The sequence below is a fragment of the Sceloporus occidentalis genome, unplaced genomic scaffold (assembly GCF_023333645.1).
Source record: "Sceloporus occidentalis isolate IW3139 unplaced genomic scaffold, rSceOcc1.0.p SCAF_4, whole genome shotgun sequence".
NCBI classification, from domain to species: domain Eukaryota; kingdom Metazoa; phylum Chordata; class Lepidosauria; order Squamata; family Phrynosomatidae; genus Sceloporus; species Sceloporus occidentalis.
Genome location: NW_028316984.1, coordinates 59689826 through 59710698, shown reverse-complemented (window position 1 = coordinate 59710698; position 20873 = coordinate 59689826). Strand labels below are relative to the sequence as shown.

The following is a 20873-nucleotide window of genomic DNA, read 5'->3' as shown; positions in this document are numbered from 1 at the left end:
ATAGGGAAGTAGCAAAGAGAGGAGTGTGGGAAGAGGAGAGACTGAAAGAGAGAGGGGTGGATAAGGAGACAAAAAGACTGTTTTCTTCTGTTCAGTGTTCCACACCATGAATGTAACTTGTACATCTATTTTCTTCTCTCATACAAGAATGGATAATTTTCACTCCAGAAATTTCAGGGATTTCCTTCATGCTTCATGAAAATACAAATTTCTTTGTCATTTTCAAGCAGTATTCATTCTCAGTGTCTCTGGGAAGATTTGCCTAAAAATATGCATAGTATTTCTGCACAGAAGGGGTTTTCTATTATGAAAAAATCCCAAACAATATATCTCTCTAAGCAGGAAACACATTTTCTGTGCAACCATCTGTAAAATTTTCATATATTTATGCAATATATTTCCTTTACTAAAAAGATTTATTTTTCACAGGAAACATATTTTCAGCCCCAAAAACATTTTCTTGTGGAAGAATGCCATGTGTATTTTTATGTACATGAATTTTACAAAAGAAGGTCCAAAGAACTTCATGGTTGCTCTCCTTTTCTTCAGTGTCATGTCTTGAGTACCAGGACACCTCTCTCTTTTTCCCCCCATCAGGGATGCAAATATTGAGCATTCCTCACATTTTTACTATGAAGTAGCCTAGGAGACTGATACTTATCACAGTGAAGCTAAAGACACAACATTTCAACATTTCTATTGTTTTCTTATGCATTTGTTTTCTGGGTAGAAAATACAGTTACAGTTGGCCCTCTGCTTTTGCAGATTTGACTTTTGTGGATTTAATTATTCATGGATTTGATTAATATGTACTCTCTCTGAAATTCTAGGCTCTCCAGCATGACTCTGTGGCCAACATCTGCCAGAGGTCATGCTGGAGAATCTAGAGGGACTACTTCTCTAGGCATTTGTAGAGCCTCTAGCACAATTCTATGGTAAACCTCCAGCACAATTCTATGGTAAACCTCCAGGGGATGTTGGTTATAGAGTTGCTGTGGAGGACCTAGAGAGTCCTAGAGAGGTGTTTCACAATTTTTTTAAAAAGTGATTTTTTTTTATTTGCAGTTTACCTACTTTCATGAGGGTCCTGTTCCTTAACCTCAGCTACTGTGGGGGCCCCACTGCATCTGTTGCATAGAGATTCAGTAGGCAGAATGTAATAAACAAAATAACTTTCTATCTTTGCACCTTGTAATGCAAATATGGAGACAATCTTATTCTGTTCACCATATATTCAAGAATTCTGTTTCTCATTCAGCTTAAATGGTCCAGAAATGTTCTTCTACCACAAGCAAAATTTTGTACCTATCTTCATTCAGAAAGGGGTCTCCATCACACTGACAGGACTTGCCAGGAATGTCTAGAAGTGCCAATACATTTCATGTACTCTCAGCTGTCCAGACTTCGTGTCATTTCTAAATGTTTCAGTAGCACCATAAAGAGCACATTGTGGACAGGCTGTTTCTGTCTCCCCGTGATGAGTGCAGACAGGGATACCAGCTGACAAATATCTAGAAAAACATCTACAAGTGTAGTTTAGCAGCATGTGCTGACTTTTTCGGTCACTGCCAGCAATACTTTTCCAAGGGGAGGCTCTGAACCTGGCCTCACACAAACTCTGTTATGGCTCTTCCTTGGAAACTGCTTCCTTTTGCTATTGTCATTCAAGAAACTTAGGTCAAAAACACATTGTAGAAACAATCCAGTTTGAGACCACTTTAACTTTCCTGACTCAGTGTTAGGAAGTCCTGGAAATTGTAGTTTATTGTGGCACCAGAGCTCTCTGGCAGAGAAGGCTAAATGTCTGACAACACTACAGTTCCCGGAATTCCCTAGCATTGATCCAGGGCAGTTAAAGCAGTCTCAAACTGGATTATTTCTGCAGTGTGTCTTTTGTGTTCCCAGAGATCAGTAATAGGATGCATATCCTTCTGTATCTGTGGCAGAACCCTGATCTCTGGATGATGTGTACATGCAGTCCCAGTTAATAATTCTTGAAATACATGTGGGAATTATAGTCAGCCCACAATATCCACAAATCCACAGATTCAAGCATCCACATTTTGCAAATATTTATAAAAAAATTAAATTCCAAAAAGCAAACCTTCATTTTGCCATTTTATATGAGGGACATCACCCTACTATGCCATTGTATATAATTGGACTTGAGCATCCACATATTTAGATATCCATGGGGGGTGGGTCCTGGAATCAAATCCCAGTGGATACTAAGGGTCCACTGTATAAATAGGAGCCACAACTAAGCATATATATGGGCACCATATCTCAAATTGTCAGATCTCTGCATGGTATTGCCAAAGCTGTTTTGGCCATGAAGTCACCTGTACTATTAACTTCATTGAGGTCATAAAGCAAAATGATGTTGAAAACTTAGCCGGTAGTCCATTTGCTAATTTATTTTAGTATTTTCTTGAAAGATTAGTGCAACTGTACTATTAAAGATGAATATTATTAAAATCCTGCATCTACAATAGGGCAGCTGTTAGATTTAAATTATGAGATCATTTATTTCACTTAAGAAAAACTTTGTTGGAAGTCTCTTTATTCATTTGTTCCTATTACTTTAGTGCCATTAACTAGAGATTCAATATGTTTTTTTAATTAATTTGTAATAGTTCTGAGAAGACATAATAATGTGGTTCACAAGACACTTAAATAGGCCTATTTACAACTATTGTTTACCAATTTAAGTGGTTAGTGGATTATTGTCTGTAGTATCCTTTTTTTAAAATCACACTAGTAGGCTTTCTAGTAAAGTGACCCTTGTCCTAAAGAGAACAATTAATTTCATAAATTCTTCCAGACATTAGGCACATGTTGACATGTGGTGGAGTTAAGGTTTTATTGCCTGAATGTTTAGTACTGATTAAAAAGAATTCAGTTCCAGTAGTTGTCTTGAAGGACAATCTATCTAGAAGTTCTCATCTTGTTACATGCAATAAAACTATTTTGTATCCTGGAAATCTCTCTATCTTGCTATGATTTTTTTCACACACACACACGTGTACACACACACACCAACTCTGTAGAAGACATGAAGTTAAAGATCCACAATAAAGTAGAATTTACATACTAGGAGAATAAAAAATACAACTAGCTGTCACCAGTAAGAATGTATCTATATGACTTTCAGTTGTCTAGTTTTATTGTCAATATCTGCATAGAGCATGAAAATATAAATGGCCAAATCCTACAGAAGGAAGACGCTGGTTCAGTTAACTTTACTAAGAACCTCCTACCACCATTATCTAGCACTCAAGTAGAAACCCTGCAAAACAGCATGATATTTGTATAAATTGACTTATCACCTTTCTTTAGTAAAAATGTTGTAAACTTTTCAACTTCACATACTAACATTCATAATTAAGGCCAACATACTTAATGGATAAATAGACTAAAAAAACCAGTATACATCTATCCATTAATTCACTTATTGTTGGTCAGAGACCAATTATAAAAAATAAAATATATAAAAGTACATACAAATACCGTACAAATACTGTTCAAAATTCATAAAATATGCACTAAATACAAATTTTGAACGGTTTCTAATACCCCAAAATTAAAAGCCAAGAAGGTAAAATGTTAAAATTTCATAGCTAGCACATTTAAATATATAACTAAGGGTTCCATATTATAATTTCACTCCTAATATTTGTCTGTGAGTAGTAATCATACCAGCACAGAACCTAGCAACCTTCTCTTTGGCTGCATCTGCACTGTAGAAATACTCTGGTTTAACACTGCTTTAACTGCCATAGCTCCATGTTATGGAATTCTGGGAACTTTGCTCTGCTCTGGTGCCATATTATACATATTATTGTTGTAGTTAAAATAAAGCCTTTTTATTTCTTCAGTGATCTGATGAAGACATAGGTTTACCTTATTTTCAGAATGTCATATAAACAACAGATTCACTGAGATGGAAACATTTGCAGAGCTTGGAAAAGTTGCTTTATTAGTGTAGAGGTTCCAGAGTCCTCCCAGGAACCATGTCTTCAATTTGTTGTTGTCACTGTAGTCCAAAAAGTTACGTTTTACAGACTTTGGATTTGTGTGTAGTGTTTTGTTCAGATTGTATTGTATTTCCTGCTTTTTCCCCAAGATGGCTCACGACATCAAGACAAAATAAAGACAAAAATATTAGCATAATAGAACATTTTTTAAAAAAATCAAACAAACTTTGCTATTAAAAACAGCACAAATATTTGAAATATAACAAGAGTAAAAGTATAGCACCTACATCCATTAAAAAAAAAACCTTCTACAGCAACCAATTGATAACCAAAAGCTTGTGCATGTAAAAAGGTCTCTCCTTACTGGTGAAAGGACAACGGAGAGTTTCAAGAATTAAACATTAGGGTCCTAGAATAAGGTTTATAGTTGCCCTCTGAAAAGTTGTCTCCTGATCAGTTTCCTGCATCCATTTCAATAAAAAGGGTTTTTCAGCAGGTCGTGAATACTGTATATCAGAATCCTTCCACCTTCAAGCAATTACTCTATAGTTGTAGCACTGTAGCAGAAATTATTTCAGATCCAAAATGGACTCTACTGTTGCTGCTGTCAGGGAGGGAAACAAACCTGTACTGCAGTGGAATTTGTAATACAATAGCTTTCTTGTGCATCCTCAAAACTGTGACCATCTTATACAGCAGTGCATCTCAATCTATCACAGTGAGGACCCAACAGTATTTCTCCCAGGGTATCAGACATTGGAACCATTTCTGCTCTCGTTGGCTACAATCGCTGTTATCTTTCCTTGATGCTCACCTGGGACTGGTTGTTGAAGGCTCTGGAATTGACACTGGTCCATGGATCATCACTTTGTTATAGGGTTCGTCTGCAGTGACCAGAATATTCCAGACTACTCCCGGAGTATTCTGGCCCTGGAATTGCCCTGGATTCCCCCCATTACCTCTGTATTTCATAGTGACTATGAGTGGCTATCTACACGTGCGTCCTACTGTGCTGCCCCTCACTGCCACTGCTGGCTCAAATCTCTTCCTCTGAGGCCAAAAACCTGGCACCTAGTGTTGATCACATGGGTGGGCGCTTTGTTGTAATCTCAGTGACGTGTGCCAGTGGTGGTGCTGGATGGCATGGCAAGATGCATCTGTAAACAGCCACCCAATGTTGCTATGGAGTGCCAGAACAAAGGGTAAAAACCATTTTAGGCAGGGATTGAGTGGATTAGGTGGAGTATGGCCTCACATCATAAAGACAATCTGGATTCAAATTCAGAATTTGACCCTGCATTGTGTCATGGTGAAGGTGAGGGGAAACTGGTTTAATTGGCCTGTGTGTCTCAGCAATTTATTTCTTTATAAGTGCGTAGGATTGATAATAGTTTTGTGCAGTTTTCCATTCTTAGCAAGACTTCAAGCTGACAACCATTATGGCATTAAAACAACTTTTTGTGGAGTTATTATATCAAAGGTATTACTCTAATCTGTTGCATTTTCAATTTCAATTTCAATTTCATTTTTTAAATTCTTCAGTTGCTTAAACATTTAATCTAGTCTTCTTATTCTGAGAGTTAATGCTGTGTATTATGTTTATATTGCTGGTGGGTTTGAAAAATAAATGGGATTGTTGCCAAAAGACATTGCAAAACTGTGTCGAAACAAGCAACGTGACTTTAGAAACATAGCCAATAATGCTTTCTTATAGTTTGAACTGAATCTGCTTGTAATGACAAAATGTGGTAGGCCTGATTTGCTTTCTTGCTTACCAGTGAATTACCAAAATGATAAACTATTTTGCAAAGCCTAACGCTGAAGGGCATATTAAGAAATGCATGAGTCTCTTTGAAAGGGAATAGCTTGGTGGTTAAAACAGGCTAATATTTATCTTGCGCTTTCTGCCATTTGACTTTAAGAACCTGTAGAAAAGGACTATTTACTTTAGAAGTAAGGTGAATTGGATTTCTGCCAACTTAGGTGCAGTCCCTAAATGAATATGTCAAAAGCAATATTGCTTCTGGGGAAAATAGTAATTCTGAAAACACCCTTTCAATCTAAGTAGAACTTTCAATTAATTTTGAATTATATTGGAGTATATTGGTGTAATTAACTTTTAATTATGGACTCATATCCTATAAGTGCCTGAGAAATAAGATGGGGGATGTGTTTGTCCGCTACTATTTAAAAACAAAAAACTCCCTGTTGATTCTTGATATGTCTTCTTTTGAGCATGTGATTGTGGATAGGAAACAGTTACAGATGGATAAATCTAGGTACCTATTTTGTAGTCACTCTTGTCACTTAGTAATAATTGTGACATTTTGCCATGATTGTAACTCTCACCCCCAACCTACTTTGCCAGGTATCAATTGCATGGGGAGGAAGTCAGTTCTGCCAATGACTGGAGCATGGATGAACAATGTTTCCATCAGGTTTGGGGGAGTTGGGCAGAACAGGTTACTTAGGTTGAATCCACACAACAGAAATAATCCAGGTTGACACCACTTTAACTGTCATGGTTCAATGCTATGGAATTCTGGGAACTGTAGTTTTGTGAGCTATTTAATCTTTTCTGTCTGAGAGCTCTGGTGCCATAACAAACTACAGTTCCCCAAATTCCATAGCATTCAGTCATGGCAGTTAAAGTAGTGTCAAACTGGACTATTTCTACAGTGCAGATGGAACCTTGGTTAAGTATACTTAACTTACCATAATGTAAGTAAACTAAGTAGCTGATATGTAATACTGGTCAATGTAATTTATACCATGGGAGGGGGGGGATCCCGAACTGCAAATATTTCAGGTCCCCCCCCCCCCCCCCGTTATTTCACTTACAATAGCAGATGATCTTATCCTGTTGAGCTTTCTTTGTCTAACAGGTTTTAAAACATTTTTGTGCAATTTTTTTTCTTTGGAGGGAGAGGAAATCTTGAAAATGCAAAAATCTCAAATTTTCTCTCATTTTATATGTAGTAGCAGTTGTCTGTTGCTTATTGGGCTTTCTTGTCATGTACTCAGATAGTAGAGGGATGTAATGGCCTATCAGCCAGTTCTTCAGGAATGGTTTCATTCCTCTGACCCTTCTTCTTGTCTGATCACAAAGCAACAAAATTTTTTTCTAATCCAACAAAAATTGCCAGTAAACTGCAATTTTACATTCATTCATTCATTCATTCATTCATTCATTCATTCATATAACAGAGGGAAAATAAAAAAGGGAAGACTGGGAAGTGAAAGCAGGGATAAACCAAGGAGGTATATGCAATTGGGGGTTTGTGGAGGGATTGGAAAGATGCAGGAGAAGTTGCATTGAACAGATATTGTGAAAGCCATTCCATGTGGAATCCTGAAACATGTGGAGGGCAGCAGTGAAGAAAGATTAAAAGTCTTTTGAGGGAGCAGAAGTCCTTTGGATGGCAAAGCCTGCTAGAGCTAGAGGAATTATGATCATGGAGAGGGAGAGAAAGTTTTCAAGACAAGGATCATTGCTGGATGTATTTTAAAGTTATATGTGGAATCAGGATTTCTGGTAGTAAGGTAGTGGTTTGGGAGTATACTATATTCTCTGCCAAAATCAAGGAACCATTATTTATTATTAACATTTATTTATAGAGCACTGTACAGTTTGCACAGCGCTTTACATGACAGAGATAAAACAGTAACAGTAACAGTAACAGTAACAAAACCTGGCATACAGCATACATCATATGTTAGTACTAAAGGTAACCATGGTCTCAAAATGTTAGTATTGAAGGTATCATGGTTTTTTAAAATTATTTATTTGATTTTTATGCCACCTTTCTCCCAGAAAGGGACCCAAATCAGCTCAAAAATAAAAACATTTAAAAACTTTACAATTGAAAACATCAAATAAAATTAGTAAAAAAACAACAACCCAGTGTACCTTAAAAATACACAAGCAACATGTTGGCCTCAATTCAAAAATCACTTGATTCACAGTCTCAGTTTTAGTTAATATTATTCAATTTTAATTTATTATATTAACCATTAATAATGTATTGGTAATGTACTTATTTTAAATTTTAAAAATTCCAGTTACAGTTATAAAAATTGGTTGATTGGCCTATCAATTCCAAATAACTAATTAAAAAAATGTAAAAATATTATCACTGACATTAAAACAATTAAGACAATGACTTTTTAAACTGTTGTCAAAAATTAGGAAGAATTGTGGGTAAGAAATTAATTTTATTAAGTTAATTCCAAGCTCTGAATATCATATCATATTATTCAGATACACATTTTTCAAACCTGATGGGGACACAATTTATCATGGTTATTATCCCCCTTTTAGCTTGCATTCTGACGGTTTTTTTATTGCTTCTGGGAAAATATATCACAAGTACATTTCAGGAATCTGCTAACTGGAAAATAATATGTACATTTTCTCCCTTTCTTCTCTTCCTCTGCCACCTTTTGAAGTGACTAGACCTGTTGAAAAAAAGCAATGTCTTGCTCCTGCTCCCCCGGCTTCTCAACTCTGCAGTATTCCTTGCCCTCCTGAATGCCTGGTTTCTTCCTGGTTGCCATGGGGCCCTTGCATTCATGAAAACTGCCAAGACATTCAAGGAAGAAAAGGTACATTCTAAATTATAACTATTGTCATTGTTGTTGTGTTCTGTTTTCTCTCTTCTGAAATAGCAAGCTTTGAAAGCCACTGTGTCACAATAATTCAAAAAGATCTTCTGGCCAATGGTGGCCAGAGACTGTTAGTTTGCACCACCACTTACTGATACAGACTGACCAAATGTCTCATCTGTATTCAGAAGTACATGGCAATTCTTCTTATATGATTAATAAATCTGTGTGATTGTCTCGTTCCGCATTATCTGCTCCCTGACATAATAATGTATGTGACAAGTAAATTGTAATTATTATTTTTGCCATGATTTTGTTAAATTTAAAATTTGAATATATTGTTTTAATCAGGTAGAAGATAATTAAATGTGAAGAACGTGCAATATGTTACATCCTTATTCCTTCATAAAATAGATTAAATGTTCTCATCCTCATTTCGTGATCTATTCCAGGGTAAAAGGCTTAATTCTTCAGCTTCCAATAAAATTCTTCATGGCTTACTATCCAAGTCTCTTAAATGATTTGATCCAGTCATTAGGTTTGAGGCAAAAGTAGGCAAGCTCTGGGGAACTAGTTACTAGCTCCTTCTACTGAGAACCATCCTGGGTCACACTTTGCCTTCTCCAACCAGAAGTAGCCAGAAATGTACTCCTGAGCTCATAACTCTTTTTGAGGGGACAAAACAGGACTGGGTGTGGGTGTGTGCTTCCTTTGTTTTAAAGGAGAATCATGCTTCATGGAGGATTTCCATAGAGAGCTGTGTTGTCACAACAAACTACCAACCCCAGGTTTACATGGGATGGAGCCACAACTGGTAAAGCAGTGTCAAACTGAATTAGCTCTGCAGCATGGCAGCCACCGGAGTCTCAACCTATAGTACAGCAGTTAATATTGATGAATTTTTAAGAAAGGCATGTTCTTCTATGCCAGGGCTGTATATCTGACAGTCTGTACTGAGACAGCCTAACTCCCTCTTTCATCTATCCTCATGACCTTCTGTATGTGTAGGTTCGTATGACTAAATACAATTCTAAATTATATAAGTAGAACATGATTCCCACTTCAGACCTTCCCACTAATCCATGGATGGGATGGTGGTGGAGGAAAGCGCAGACCAGAACCAGCAAGTACAGAAAGATAATCTGCTGGACACAGTTAATGTGGTTTGCGGACAATTATATATCAAAGTAAATGCCTAGAAACCACTCTCTCCAACGTATTCATTTAGCTGGGAAAGGAAAGTGGTGTTGCACCCATAGTTTGTGTACCTCAGTAGCTATGTGTTTGATAGCTTGAAAAACACCTGACATCCATGCACTATTGATGCTTTCCTTAGAGCTCCTTTGTACTATACAGTTATAGCACTATGATTCCCTTGACATGGCCATGCCCTATTGAATCCTAGAATCTGTAGTCTAATGAAGCACTAGATGATCTCTCTGGTTGAGAATTTGAAGTACCACTCCCTAAATGGCAGATTCCAGGATTCCATAGGATGTTGCCATGGCAGTTAAAGTGAAATCATAATGTCATAATTGTATAGCATGAAAAGGCCCTAAAAGTAAACATGCATGAGAAGGAACCAAAAACTTACAGAATGTATAAAAGAGAGTGGTATTGTTCCCACCAACTGTACTCTCCAGGTGTTGTGTTGTTCAGTATTTGCATGAAAGGAGCTCTATTTCTTTCACAGTAATGTCAAACATGTGGTGTGGGGTATAACTAGTTAGTTTGCTCCTCCCTGCTTCACTAAATACATGGGGGGGGGGGGCTGGGGCTGGTATTCATACACATCCAGTGGCTTCCTGAGAATCAAGAATTGTGACAAGAAATTAGTGGATGTATGAAGAACATAGCATGTGTAAGCTGAGGCTCCTTCATGTGATTCTCAAGTGTGGTTTGGCATTTGTAGTATGCATATTGTAACTTAGCAAATCTTGAACTTTAAAAAAAAATTGATTATATAACAGAGGGGTGTGAAACAGGCTATAATTTCAGGGTTGCACAATAGTCTAATGCAAATTATGTCTTTCTGTATGAGATTAAACTCAGTCACCTTCTTTGTGCTCTCTTAGGGTTCAAAATGAGACACAGACACATTATTGTGGCACCAATAGGTACTTCTGACAACTGTCCACACTTGATAGAATCTATTCCATGTGACAATCCAGGATGTTATGAATGGATTATTTCAGAAGGATTCTGTTTACCCTATAATGGAATATGTGGGCCAGGAAGTCGTGTTGTACATGCTCAGTGCAAGAACAACAAAGGTATGTTGTATAAATTGCATTCATGTCATTGGATTAACATATATACACAAACAGATTTTATGATTACTATTGATTATGCAGAACTACTTGATCCATAGCTTCCAAATTAGGATGGGATAAAAATAGCCCTAAAAGTGATGACTTTATTGTGTCTTGGTTTTCTATATGTTTTGTGATCTATGATCTGGAATCAGCACTCATTCCTACCTGTCACTTCTTATAATATCTCTGACATGGGGGTGGGGGGCTCCTATTAAATCCTTACTGTCTTGGCATATGACAAAGTTATGTCTTACACTTAAGCTGTCCAAAATGGGTCCTACCTTGCACCTAGCTTGCACATAGATGCCATGTTATATTAACATGGGTAAGGTGAAGGTCACATTATTAATGGATAGGTGTCAGATTATAAATGAGTGGCAGTCAAATCCTAGATTAGGCAAACAGAAATAGATATATAGCAGCATACTCTGTAGGGATGGGTGGGCTGGAGATCAAATATTGAATTGACTACATGATCTTTGATGTGATAGGACTGGGCTGGACTGGCATCAATTGAGGTGGGGCAATCCAAAGTATGAGGAAAGCTACTTTGTTTGACCATTTTAAGGCATGGAACATTGGGGATACAAAATGTAGGCAACAAGGCTGGCTGCTGGAAGTCTCCATTTGAAATATCCCCTCCTGTAGCACTTCATAGAAAAAATAAAACCAACCTAATTGTATTGTGAATGTAAATGTTACAGGTCTGAGAGTAAGGATATTATGGATACATCCAGTGCTGTCATATTCATATTTGAGGGAGAACCTTCCTTTTCATGACTGAAGGCTCCTATGTAGAAGTGTGGGTCTCCCCCCCCTCAAGAAAACAATCTTTTTCCATTTTGCATTTTTCTGTTTAACTATTTTCCTGTGTAAGCTGAACCAAAAAATTGGTTTCTCTGCTCCCTAAAAATCAGAATGCAAAGCATGTTTGTAGCTTTGTTTGCAATCCTGGTGTGTAAACTCAAACTATAGTTTCCCACTTTTGGCATGATAGTGAAATGCTGTTCAACAAACTAAAAAGTCTTGCATTAGGCCAGGCATGGGGGAGAGGAATAGGAAATACAGTATATGAATACAGGATATACTCACAACCAACAAATTATGGTTTGTTGGATTGAAAATGTGACATCTGAACTGAGCTATTGTGTTTATTGAGATCAAGACTACTAAATTTTAAAAATGTTGTCTTGGGGGTCCGTTGGAGGAAATGTAGAATAGAAACCTTTTAAATAAATTATGCTTTATTTAAATGATGAAATAAATATGAATTTCAAACTTCCCCCTTTACATTCCTGTAAAGCTTCACACTTAATATATTTACATAACTTTATGTGTTCCCCCCATTCTCTCATTACAACAGCTTTTTAGATGGGGTACTGTAGAAATATGCTGTTGCCTCATTACTGCTGATTTACGTTACAAGTGTATGATGATATGTAAATGAAAACATTGTGTTGAGCAATGTGGTATTTACTCTGCAGCATTTCAGATCTAGAATGTATTCATGTTAGTACTTCTTAATCTCAAATAAACCAAAACTTCATCATTGTAGTATCAAATCATCATCATCATCATCATCATCATCATCATCATCATCATCCCACTTTTCTTCCAAAATTGAATCTGAACATTAAAATCAAATTTCCGTTAAACTATTGACAATATTAAAATGATTTAAAATACTTCAACATTGTCAGATCAAAGGATTATATTACAGAAGGGAGCAATATATGAAATAGGATCATGCTATCATTGTAGAAACTGCCAGTATCCCATCTGAAATGGAGGCATGCCTTTGATGAGACGATATCACAGTGGATGCGTACCTGGGAAAAACAACAACATTTCAGAATAATTTTGAACGTGCATAATTATGTTGTGGAATACATGGCTCTGTCTTTTCTTTTTCTCTCTCTCCCTCAGCTGTTGAAACATGCTGGTGTTTTCAGACCCACTTTAACCCTTTAAAGTATTAGCAAAGGTTGGAAAAGGTATGGTTTGGAGCAATAGGTTCTCAAGTTACCCAGCCAATATGGCTGCTGGCCATATTGGCAAGAGAATTCTGAAAACTGTAGTCCAACCAACAACAACATTTCCAGGCTCTGAGCATTAATTGTATTGACGTTGCCATATGATTCACTTAGTGTTGCCAGAAGGGGAAGAAAAACTGGAGAGAGCTCCTGTACCTTTAATGGTCGTGCAGGAGAGGGAATTTCAGCAGGTGTTGTTTGTCATGCAACTAAGTAACAACACATACTGGAAACCCCTCTTCTATCCAGTGACTAAAGGTATAGGAGCTCTCTCCAGTTTTCACTCTGGCAGTCATGATCTCTTAGAACTAGCCAAAATCTATGGATTTAACTCTCCATTGCTCATGGGATCCCTGTGAATCCTGGAGGGTGCATTTCTCAACAAGTATGGAATCATTTGTCCTGTATTGTTTGAATACTACATGTATGAATTACAGATCTGGCCTTTTGTTTGCTTGCTAGTTTGTTTGACCTATATGACAGTGAATTCAAATATGAAAATAAAGGGCATTATAAAGCTCAGCAGGTATCTGGATAAACTGTATTCCAGAGAAGAATTTTAATCCTTAAATTGGCTTCTTCGTGACTTCCACAGAGCATAGTTGCAATGAACATTTCTTACTCCAGAGTTCTTTTAAGGGCCAAGAAGCTGTTTGGTTACATTGATTATACACTGTGTCTCCAATATTTCACTTTATTTCCAATTGGAAATACTTTGCTTTCTGTTTTGCCTTTTCTTCTGTTAACATACAGTGTGTTAAGGCTATGTGTTTGGAGTGTGACATTGATAAAATCTCTCCCCACTCCACCTCTCCCACACCCACTTTTTAAATTGAGTCATTTTGAAATCTGTCTGACAGGGACTGCCTAAATGGGTCTGGTGGAGGAAGATTATACTAGTTCAGTGCCAATCCTCAATGTATTATTCAGGTAGATTTCTATGAATCCTTGTGTTGTCTTGGTTAGGAGCATTTACATTGTTATCTTCACACCAGAACTGTGAGCTTGATCAGGCTAAGAGTGATGGAACCAAGGTCACCCAATGAGACTCTTGACTAAGTGGACATATGTGCAGTACAAGTATGTTTAGTATTCACCTCATGCAAACTGAAAGGAGGTCTGCTGGAATGGAAAGTGTTTTTCTTTCTCCCTGTAAAGAAGTTGCTTCACTGACACAAACTTGATGTGAATGTTTAACTATGTACACCTCTGACTACCCTTTATAGCAGGGGTAGGCAACCTGCGGCCCACGGGCCGGATGCGGCCCAGCGAGGCCTTGGGACCGGCCCCAGCCCGGTCCTGCCGCTGATTGCCGCCGGGGCCTTTGGGGGGCAATTGTCTATAGAAGCCTCGGAAACATGCATTTATATTAACATTTTTTAAAAAATCAGCAAATTTTTTCGCGTGTCCTCCATTTTTTTAAAAAAAGTATCTTCCATTTGAAAATTTTGTCCTACATTTGTCCTGGTTTATTTATATAATTAATTTTAAAAAATTATTTAATTATTTATTTTTTGGCTTCGGCCCCCCAGTTGTCTGAGGGACAGCAACCCGGCCCCCGACTCAAAAAGATTGCCTACCCCTGCTTTATAGCCTAAATTTAATTGGTAGTTCTAAACAGATTATACCTATTAAATGAGCCTATTTATTGGTAAACAAATATGTGTAAATTATATTTTTTGCAGTGGATTTACTTTATTTGTCAATTGTTGTGTGCCTTCAAGTAATTTCTGATGTATGATGACCCTAACACAACCCTATCATGGAAGTTTCAGAGGCTGAGAGAGCATGACTTGCCCAAAGGTACCTAATGGGTTCCTATGGCCAAGCAGGAATTCAAATCCTGCTCCCCCACTTTCCTAGTCCAACACTCAAACAATTATACCACCGTGGCATGCCTGCTTTATTTAGAATTAGTAATTTGGATTTTGCCTTTATTTGTTAATTTCTCCTTCTGAAGTCTGGGCTAACTTTACTATATCTCGATACTTTAAAAAAAGGTTTGAAGATGTTGAGGGAGGCACTAGAGGTAGGGGTGCCAAATATCAGGGCCTGGTCCTGAGTCTCCAATTTTTATAGCTCATCTCTAGACAGGAGACATGGGGGCTGAACACATGGGCAAAAAGTCCCCTGTTCCCTCCTCCTGGCTTCATCCTATCTGGACAACATAAGCCAATAGCCCCAGATGAATCTCACATTAATGTGGTCTAAAAAGATTGGCTTTTTTCCAGTGGAATTTCATGGAAATTCTGCTGTGACCGTTGGCAGAGCACTTGAATGCTCCTTTCCTTACCTGTCACTGCCATATTTGCTCTGAAGGCCCCAGTCACAGTCTGTGACATTGGGAAGGAGTGCCTGGTCATGTGGGTGAAGCCAAGGCCTGTTACAGACTGCCAAAATAAAGCTGCTTGGGGTCTCTTTGGAGGTATGCTATTTAAATGATGCATGGGTCCTAAGAGTCTGGAGGTCGCACCAAAGCCACACTCCATTCCTAAGCACTGGAGGGCAGCTTTGGTGCAGCTTCTGGATTCTTAGGACCCATGCATCATTTAAACAGCATACCTCCAAAGAGACCCGAAGCAGCTTTATTTTGGCAGTCTGTAACAGGCCCAAGTGTCCCACTCCTCCTCATATGGCCTACAGCAGGGGTCTTCAGAGTGAATGCAGCAGTGACAACAGGTAAGAGGAGTGTGACAGCAGCTCTATGGCATGGCAGTAGGTAGGCATGTGAACACTTGCCTACCGTTGCACTGGCCTGGGGTCAGATCTATAGGTGGCATATCATGGGGTTGGCTCATAATATCCTCCCCATCTGGATAGGGTCAAAGGAGCAAATTTTCCACTTTTGGTGGGCTCATTGCCTGGCCAAAGAAAAGGGCTGTGTACAAATCTCCTGCTCAGCTAAAGTTTGGTACAGTTTTCTGTTGCAAATTGCAAAGACCTCCCAGGGGGCTCTGTGTATTTACTTGACTAGTTAGTTTCCTCTTTCCTTCCCAGTTGCTGTGGAATCAAGGTTCATCCTCTGTTCTGTTTTGATTCTATCTTCTGGCTAGAAACATGTAGGCTAGTTTAAATGTTCTTCATCCCAACTCTCCAATTAAGCAAAAAGGAATAATCTTCTCATTTCAGCTTGATCTGGAAACAGAGTCTTTGGCTAAGATTTCTGTTTTAATTTCCAAACTGGAAAAAAAATGTTGTGTTTATATGTGTGTGCTTGAATGACAAGCTGTGGGCAGCTGTAGTTGTCATTTAATGCATAATGCTTAATGACATTGGGATCATCACTAGGGCTGCAGAAATCAAGCAGCTTGACTTGAAATCTAGGTCTCATTTAACTTCAATGGCATAATGAAGTGGAATTCTTGGATTTGTAGTCTGATGGAGCTGTGCTGTCAGGGAAGGGTAAATATGTCACAAAATTACAAATCCCTGAATTCCATAGTTAAAGTGATGTCAAACTGCTTCATTTCTGCAGTGTAGATGAGACCTAGGTTTCAGGTTTTAGCTTGGAAATCTCAATGACTGGGACAATTCTGAACTGGCAACCCTAACTAAAGGGCTTATTGTTAGCCCTTTCCTTGTAACTTGGGACCAAATTTGCCTGAGAGCCACTTTGAACTACAAAATGCATGTGTCTTACAACCGGGAGGAATCACACAGATGTAAATATATTGCAGCTAAATTCATTAAAAATATATTTACAGGTGAGTGTTTGCACCTTTTTCTAGGTTCTAGTATTTGTGGGGAAAGCTGTTTTAGGCAGTGTGTGCATATTCTAGAGCATCAAATATCCATTGAGAAGCACACTTGTACTATGATATCTGTAAAACATTTATTTTACTTTCAGTGTGTACTGAATGGGTGTTTGGTTTTCTCTTAAGATGTTCCTGTGGGGAATGTTGTTGTAGTCTGTGCTCCTTGTGAAAATTGGCTCCTTCAGAGAAAGAACATTCAGAAAGCCTAGCTGATATTTCATTGTGGTGCTCAGTGGTGAAATAATCACATTGTGCAAAGATGAACATACTGACAGGTCAATCTCTCGCTGTAGTGCCTACCCCAGAACCATGATTTTACTTTGTGTTGCTAAATCTGAGTCCTAATTTCATGTTCCAAATCAGTGGTGGACAAAGTGTGATACTGTGGTTAAATGCAGCTGCCAAAGCGGTTTTGCTGTGGCCATCTAGACCATTCATTTTTCATGGTGGCATGAATTGAATTGATTTTCCTACAAGCCTCCAGGAGCAGTGATTCACCTTAGAAATAGATCACAGGGACCCACTGCACTAACTTCAAAAATATATATTTTCAAATAAGAAATGAATTTCTGGATGGTTCCAGTTTTGTGTTATTTTGGCATTCTTGCAAAACCCTGGAAGGTCCCTAGGGACAGAAAATTGGTCAGTGGAACCCCCTCCCCCAAAGTTGCCAGCCCCTGTTCCAATGAAGAATGATCCAGCCCAGTTTTTGTTTTTGTTTTTTTAATAATGTTTGCGGTTCTTTTTGCTGTTTGGTATGAAACACCAAATGTCAGGCAGAAACATTGATTGAAACCATTCTTCTTTGGCACTTTAGGATTATGTGAAATCCACTCTTGGATTTTCTTAGACATTATTCTTATACCTGTTTTGATTGAATGTTTATTTCCTCTGCCTGTTTCATCTTAAATTGGACAGATTTTAGAATGCGTACACTGCCAAGCTGAAAGGTTAAACACACATGCACTATTAATTTGTAAATAGCCAGAGATTGTGTTTGAAAGCTTTTTCTCTATATTTTTTTTAAAGCAGAATGCATGTATTAGGAAGTTGTAGATTTTCTTCAGGTTTCGCATCTAGTATATGTTCAGTTGATGTGACTGAATTTTTTATTTTTTTTTACAAAATCAGTGCTGCTCTTTATTTATATCACTGTGCATAAGTTTTCTCTTAGAGATCATTTGTAGTGTAATTGTAGACTATAGAATGTACTTTGTAATTACATAATAGATTGATTCTTACTAGTTCTCTGAACTAATCCCAGCACACGATGGCCAATTGGTATGCATGTAATAATGCATAATGTTCATTCAAAGAAATATAAAAATGATTAGTTTAGGAAGCTTTATTTCAGGTGCACATCATATTTTCTGGTATACAGCCTAAATACCGTAAAGACACTAGATCCAGTCTGATCTTGGAAACTAAGCAGGATCAGCTCTGGTTAGAACCTGGATGGGAGGTCACCAAAAAATACCAGGTGCAGTAGACAAAACCACCTCTGAGCATTCGTTACCTAAGAAAACCCTGTGAAATTCATGTAGTCATCATAAATTGACAGGCAACTTGAAGGCACATACACCCATTATATTTGCTGATCTGTTTGCTACTTTTGTGGAGCATTTATTGAATCATAAATCTTGTCTGATTTTATAATGTCAAATAACCAACGTTTCCATGAAAAGTCCACAGTATTCAATATGGCAAAGTATGCCAAGGTTAGCCATACATTTAAAGAAAAGGGAAATAAATGTAATGATTCATTGTTAGAAAATTCCTGCTTGCTTCTTTAAAAAATGTAGTGCATATGAGTAACAGACTTTTTGGAAGTACAGTATCAATGATGGGTACTCTGCTGGCTTCTTTTGTCAACACTTTTTTTCCTGAATTCATCTCATTCTTTCTGTTCAGATGCTTCATAGCTACCAAGAGCAATTATCTAGAAAGGTGTCCTAATTCCCACAAAAGCAAGGCCATGTATTTGTTCTGATTTGGGATATAGGGAGAAATTTAGGAAGGGATTGGGAAATGCAGAGTAGGAAAGAGCAACCAGATGATGATGATGCTGAAATAATAAATAATAAATAATAAAATAATAAATTATCAATCATATTTTTCCTCTTTTCTCAATTTAAATGTATTTCAGATGGACAATTATTTATACATATATTTAAAGAATTTCTGCCCTGCTTTGTAATGTGTAAAATTCTCAAGGCATCGAGCAATGAAATTAATTTTTTAAAAATAATTTCATCATGAACATATATAAAGAAAAAAGACGACACAGAATACACCACACTTTCTCCTATACATCTTCTTTAAGTCTATATTGCCATAAGTTCTCAGTTTACCCCGTGAAAATTTCCCCATCATCCATGTTCCCAACCCACCTTCCAATTACATATTATATATCTTTTTGGATCTTTCCCAAAAGCACATTATAAATAAATTGTGTTCTTCTTTAAATCAAACTTATTTTATCTACCCAATCCACTCCTTTTTTTAATCTATATTCCAGTGTTTTTCTAGGACTGTGCATCTTTTGAATAGTCCTTAATAGACAACTTAGTTCTTCTATTATACTATACCACAGGTTCTTTTATTTTCTTGTATCCTTTTGTTGCTAGGTTTAGGCATTTAAGTATTTTAAGTCTTTCTCTGTAGTAGTTTCCAACTCTTTATTCAATTTCTATATGAAATTAGCAATGAAATTAAAACCATCAGGTCACAAATGACAGATAAAAATTGGTCAACAAATTCACTTTAATACTACTAAATTATATTAAAAGCTAAAGAAGAAAAACCCTACATTCATAAAGGCTGCTGCCACACTGCAAAATTAATACAGTTTAACTCCACATTAACTACCATGGCTCAGTGCTATGGAATTCTGGGATTTCTAGTGTTGTGAGATAGTTAGCCTTCTCTATCAGAGAGATTTGATGCTCAAACAAACTAGAAATCCCAAGGTTCCATAGGATGGAGCAATGGTAGTTAAAATAGTGTCAAACTGCATTAAGTCTGCAGTGTGGCAGCAGCGTTAATGGCTAATCATCACAAAATCTTGCATGAATATTAGCCTGACTGTCAAATACGTTTGTATAGCTAAGCTGGACTTCAGTTGTGGCCTGTGATTTCTATCTCAAGAAAAAAAAATAGCAGAACATTATTTAACTTTCTGGTTCCAGATTCTATTGTCAATGATGTGGTTTAATTTGTCATTCTTTTCCATTTCTTAATATCCTTCTGGAGTACTCTTGCCATACAAGGTCAAATTCAGTAATGAATCCTATTTTAGCTGTATTAAGCAGTCAGACACCTGAGTATACAAAAGCTGAACTCTAATGAAGGGTTATTTCAGGTATATATATTGAGATTCTAATATGGCTTTGAAGCTGTATCTTCCTTTTAAGGTGCTGGATAAGCTCTCTGGTGTAAGTTCTTTAAGAACGATTCCATAAAACCAAACAAATGAAACTGATGGAGAGAGAATGAATGATGCACCTTCTGCCTGCAGATATGCAGTGAATTGGACCTGATTAACCTAATTGAGGAGAATGCTCGCCAGAGAAAAGGAATTTACACATTAGCTGAATTATTTTAGTAAGATTGATTTAATGGTATTGGGCAAGATTGGCCTTTAGGAGGATTCCCTTGTTTTTGTTTTTGTTTTATCCTTAAAACTATATATGCTACCTCTGGGAGAGGATCAAAGTCATTTGTGGTTGTAAAGCTTAACATATTTATTTAGATTTATGCCCAATTCCATCTCAGTTGCTCACAGCTGGGTTAGCAGTAATTTCCTATGCAATAGAAGAATCCTCCTCACCAAATGACATATTAGCTTAGTGGAAGTAGACGCAAGGTACTTCTGTACCATTTTAGCAACACTGGGCTCAACACACTACTGAACATTTCTGCTGGTATGTGTCCCTTCCTGATCCAGTGGGTGTGGAAATAGGTAGACTGAGCTAATTTGGGCATGAGCTTGGAGATGTTCATTCTTGAGCATCCTGGACTACATCTGCACTGCAGAAATAATGCAGTTTGACCCCACTTCAACTGCCATGGCCCAATGCTGTGAAATTGTGGGATTTTTAGTTTGGTGGACTACCACAACACCACTGGTGCAGTGGTTGGAGCATTGGACTATAGCTGGAGACTAGAGTTTGGATCCCTGCTTGGCCA

The 20873-nt window shown here is 37.5% G+C and overlaps 1 protein-coding gene across 1 annotated transcript in view; it reads left to right on the top strand.

The window, feature by feature from the left end:
* The window catches only part of THSD7B (thrombospondin type 1 domain containing 7B), a 597991-nt gene that overhangs the window by 263718 nt on the left and 313400 nt on the right, over positions 1-20873 (top strand). The window contains exons 6-7 of the mRNA XM_089520110.1: positions 8427-8582; positions 10658-10855. Of these exons, the coding sequence (XP_089376236.1) occupies positions 8427-8582; positions 10658-10855 (354 nt within the window). The remainder of the gene's footprint in view (positions 1-8426; positions 8583-10657; positions 10856-20873) is intronic.